Source organism: Penaeus vannamei, chromosome 29 (genome assembly GCF_042767895.1).
Source record: "Penaeus vannamei isolate JL-2024 chromosome 29, ASM4276789v1, whole genome shotgun sequence".
NCBI classification, from domain to species: domain Eukaryota; kingdom Metazoa; phylum Arthropoda; class Malacostraca; order Decapoda; family Penaeidae; genus Penaeus; species Penaeus vannamei.
In genome coordinates this window covers 8,305,110-8,310,109 of record NC_091577.1, presented here as the reverse complement: position 1 = coordinate 8,310,109, position 5,000 = coordinate 8,305,110, and the positions used below count along the sequence as shown (strand labels likewise).

General features: G+C 53.0%; 1 protein-coding gene across 1 annotated transcript in view; it reads left to right on the top strand.

Annotated features, from left to right (window-relative positions):
• The first annotated feature begins 828 nt into the window (after positions 1-828).
• Positions 829-5,000, top strand: part of P5CS (Delta[1]-pyrroline-5-carboxylate synthase) — a 4,878-nt gene continuing 706 nt past the window's right edge. The window contains exons 1-6 of the mRNA XM_027358110.2: positions 829-1,666; positions 1,956-2,138; positions 2,331-2,474; positions 2,608-3,946; positions 4,454-4,649; positions 4,814-5,000. The exon at positions 4,814-5,000 is cut by the window's right edge and continues 706 nt beyond it. Of these exons, the coding sequence (XP_027213911.2) occupies positions 1,364-1,666; positions 1,956-2,138; positions 2,331-2,474; positions 2,608-3,946; positions 4,454-4,649; positions 4,814-5,000 (2,352 nt within the window). The 5' untranslated portion in view covers positions 829-1,363. The remainder of the gene's footprint in view (positions 1,667-1,955; positions 2,139-2,330; positions 2,475-2,607; positions 3,947-4,453; positions 4,650-4,813) is intronic.

The following is a 5,000-nucleotide window of genomic DNA, read 5'->3' as shown; positions in this document are numbered from 1 at the left end:
CGTATATGAATACTTTATGATATCATGAGTGAGTATAATAGTGCAATTGTTACATTTACGATGATTATTTGACCAGATGAATGCCTGTAATTTTCACTGTGGTAGACAGACAAGTACATCTATATAAAGGCTATAATATCCCTAACTGTAGATAACAGAAATTATGGGCATAGAGTTTATTTCAGGCGTTCTACGTTATCCCAAGGTCACGCCGCAGAGTGTCACGTGAAGGCGTCTCGCGTGCGTGTGAATCTTAAATTGGATGTACGTTAATACAGTGGCAGTTTTTGCAAATGATGTACAATAGAATCCCAGAAGGATTTTGTTATATATTTTTGGGAAATATTTTTATCCACAATAGCAGCAGTGCATATTTTTTCTGATAAATTTTCTTCATATTTCATATGATTCGCTAATCATGTTCTTTTGCAGATTCTAATCCAGACAGAAGTCTTTTTCCCCTTAGGTCTAAAAATAGCACATTACACGAATCTGGGATTGTTTGCCGAAGGGGTGGGCTGTGCGACCTGCCTAACAACAGCGGGCAAGATAGTTCATTTGGCGAGGTGAGACTTTCAATTTTTGCCGCCGAGCGCTTTCCACGGGAATTTAACCGATTTAAAGGCGGCGCCATTCTCATCGTCGGCTTCTGCGGTTTCCGGATGCGTTTCCTCGTGATGAGCTTAGTCGACTGGCAAAGACCTTTTGGCCCCAAAGCCGCGGGGAACGGGAGGAAGAAATTCGATCGGGAGTTGGGGTTGGCGCTCCCCGTCGGCCGAGTCGGAATATTCCGTCAAGCGCGATCGCCGTGCCCCTCCCGCCTTTATAGGCCCGAACGGAGACCGGTCGGCGTTACTTCTCGCCACACGCTCGTACTTGACGTTCGGTTTGTGATCCATCTCGTTCCTCCTATGGGTACTGCGTTCGCCTCCGACGCAACTGTCATTGCTTGCCCCTTAGGACCCTGGAGACCCCATCCAGGCGACTCCCGATTGAAACGAACCACCGAGAGAGATATTCACAGATAAAAGAAGGAAAACATAGGTTAAGACGGAGCCCCAGCTTTCTCTGCCACGGCGGGCGAATCACTAGTCGAGCGAGGCGCAGGTGAGTGAAGACGGCGAGGTGTGGCAATCAGCGCTGCCCCCGCCCCCTGCCCCGGCCCGCGTCCCATGCCATCACCGACCCTCTCGGGCCACACATATAAGGGCGCCGCGGCTACCGCCCGTCACCATTCCAGAGACAGCAGCTCTGACTATTACTGCATCTTATAGGTGTGATTAGATTTATTGTTCAGTGCATATTGCAACTTTGATCATTTGTTTCGGCAAGGAACGTTGAAAATACAGAAACTTGTGCCATAATGGTGCCCTTCCGCAAGGTGCTCGGACCCGTGGTCCGTCTCCCCGTCAGCAAGACAGCTTCCTCCTCCTTCGAAATTGTTCCTCGGAACACCCGCCTCTCCGTCGCGCCCTCAAGCAAGGCCTTCCCGCATCTCCCCGACTCTTACGGGGAGCCGTGGTACTCCAGCAAGGGCAACAAGGGCGCCTCCCTGCGCGTCTCCTTCCTTGGCGCTTACCGATCCTCCTTGTCCTCCGCCAACGTCGCCTTCGGGAGGTCCATTGCCTCCTACCAGCGCCGTGCCTACAGCACCAAGAACCACTGGGTAAGGCGGCGGAACAGCCTCGGTTGCATGCGTTGAAAGTGTTTTTTTTTCTTGCATTAGCAAGAGTTCTATTTATGTTACGTCTTAGTGTGAATAACACCTAAATACCCTTGCTCATCAATTACATCTATTTTTTTTCTTTTTATTCGGTGAAAAAAGGTTGCATGTTCTTTATCAGATATTCAGTGCTGTCATCAGCGGTCGTTGCATCTCATTCACAAAGCTAATCGGAACGTGTTTTTTAATAAGAAGAAAGACCATGAAATTAAACCTGTCTTTCTCCTCCCAGTCCAGCCTACACCTGGACGCCTCTCGCTCCATCTCGCGCATCGAAGGCTCGCGGGCGGCCTTCCAGCACCGCCAGCAACTGCAGCACTCCCGCCGCATCGTCGTCAAGCTCGGCTCGGCGGTCATTACCCGACGGGATGGCTACGGCCTCGCGCTCGGGCGGCTGGCGTCCATCGTTGAGCAGGTCAGTACCGGCGTACCTGTGTCTCTTCTGTGTGCGCATACGCATTCACACGCACACCCATATACGCACACACACACACACATATACCTATGATAATGTTAATGGCAATTACCCTTCGAATCGGTCCATGAAGGAAGTTAGACCAAATCCCGTGGAGACCGAGCCACTGACGTGTTGCCTCGCTTTCCCCAGGTGGCCGAACTGCAGAACGAAGGCCGCGAGATGATGATGGTCACCTCCGGCGCCGTCGCCTTCGGAAAGCAGAAGATGGCGCAGGAGCTCCTCATGTCCCTGAGCATGAGGGAGACGCTCTCCGGCAAGGACAACCTTCGCGGGGTAAGAGAAGAAAGACGCTTTTAGTTGGCGTCGGACGCCCACCTGTTTTTAATTAAAAAAAGATCTAATTGTCCTGAATTATGTATATCAGTTCAGGAGAATAAGATTGGCTAATGATATTTTTTTCTCGTAGGAGGAGGTGAAGAGCATGCTGGCGCCGCGAGCGTCTGCCGCCGTGGGTCAGTCGGGCCTCATGTCCCTCTATGAAGCAATGTTCGCCCAGTACGGCGTGAAGGTCGCGCAGATCCTCATCACGAAGCCAGATTTCTACAACAACGAGACTCGCCAGAACCTCATCTCCACCATCAACGAGCTCATCGCCCTCAACATCCTGCCCATCATCAACACCAACGACGCTGTCACGCCTCCGCCCGACGTCGACGAGGAGGTGAGCCGCAAACTCGACATCCGCGACAACGACTCCCTTGCCGCGCGCCTCGCCTCCGAGGTGGAGACGGACCTCCTGATCCTCATGACGGACGTCGACGGCATCTTCAACAAGCCCCCCGGCGAGGAGGGAGCTCGTCTCATCGATAACTTCTCGCCAAATATGATTTCCAGCCTGGAATTCGGCGCCAAGTCGAACGTTGGCACTGGCGGCATGGACTCCAAGGTGAAAGCCGCCAGCTGGGCCCTCGAGCGAGGCACCTCCGTGGTCATCTGCAATGGCCTGGCCCAAGGCGCCATCAAGGGGATCGTCCACGGCCGTAAGATCGGGACTTTCTTCACAACCAGCAACAGCGTTGGCCTGGAGGTCGAGGTCCTGGCCAAGAACGCTCGCCGAGGGGGCCGGCTCCTCCAGTCCCTGAACCCGGAGGATCGAGCTTCTGCCATTATGACTCTGGCTGAACTTCTGGAAACGAGGCAGGCAGACATCTTGGTTGCCAACCAGAGGGACCTCGAGGAAGCTGAAAAGACGGGCCTTTCCGCAGCCCTGAAGTCACGCCTGCGTCTGACGCCAGCCAAGCTTAACAGCCTCGCCGATGGCTTGCGTCAGATCGCCAGTGATTCCCACGACATGGTGGGCCGCGTCCTCTCGAAGACCCTCATCGCCGAAGGCATTGAGCTCCGCAAGGTGACGGTTCCCATCGGCGTTCTGCTCGTGATCTTCGAGTCCCGCCCCGACTGCCTCCCCCAGGTGGCGGCCTTGGCCATGGCGACGGGCAACGGACTGCTCCTCAAGGGCGGCAAGGAGGCTGCGCACAGCAACCAGGCCCTGATAGAGCTGGTGAAGGAAGCCCTGGGAACCGTCGGCGTTGCAGGGGCTATATCCATGGTGACGAAGCGCGATGACATCTCAGACTTGCTGCAGCTGGAGGAGTTCATCGACCTTGTCATCCCACGCGGATCCTCTGACCTCGTCCGCACCATTCAGGAGCAGTCGCAGTCCATCCCGGTCCTCGGTCACGCCGAAGGAATCTGCCACGTCTACATCGACAAGGATGCCGACCTAGAGAAGGCTGTGAAGATAGGTGAGCAGCTGATTTTTTCCTAACTGCCTTTTATAATCACATACATCCACACCCACACTCACACACAGAGAGGAGAGAGAGAGAGAAAGAGAGAGAGAGAGAAGGAGGGAGGGAGGGAGAGAGAGAGAGAGAGAGAGAGAGAGAGAGAGAGAGAGAGAGAGAGAGAGAGAGAGAGAGAGAGAGAGAGAGAGAGAGAGAGAGAGAGAAAGACAGAGAGAGAAAGACAGAGAGAGAGAGAGAGAGAGAGAGAGAGAGAGAGAGAAAGACAGAGAGAGAGAGAGAGAGAGAGAGAGAGAGAGAGAGAAAATCTAAAAAAACAAACAAACATTCAGAGTAAAACAGAAGCATGAAGTAAGTCAGGCTTATCTCCATCATTGCCTTAAAAGTTAATTTTGCTTTTCATCTTTCGTCTGGAAGAGATCCCACTATAATAATACCACTTCTGCGCCCATGTATCTATGTTTAGATGTCCAATTTCCTAATTTGCCAACTCTCCCTCTTCGGCAGTTCGCGACGCCAAGTGCGACTATCCCTCCGCCTGCAACGCCATGGAGACGCTGCTCATTCACGAGGAGATCTTCAAGAACTCGGACCTGTTTACCAGCGTGTGTCAGGCGTTGCAACGGGAGGGTGTCCAGATCAACGCCGGGCCAAGGCTCTCTAAAATGCTCACCTTCGGCCCGCCCGTCGCCAAGTCCTTCAAGTGAGTACCTTTGCAGATCTTCCATTTAAGTTAAGCTAACGGCAATGATGCTAAGAATTATAAGAAGCATAATGATCACTGTTATTAGTATTACCATTGCTCCAAATTATGATCGCTCTCATTATCAATATCATTAGATGTTACTAAGATCGCTTCTTTTTCAGGGTTGAATTCAGCGACCTGGAGTGCATCATCGAGCTGGTGTCGGATATGGACGAGGCGATCAACCACATCCACCGCTTCGGCTCCTCGCACACGGACGTCATCGTCACCGAGGACGAGGCGGCCGCCGACCGCTTCCTCAACTCCGTCGACTCCGCCTGCGTCTTCCACAACGTCTCGTCCCGCTTC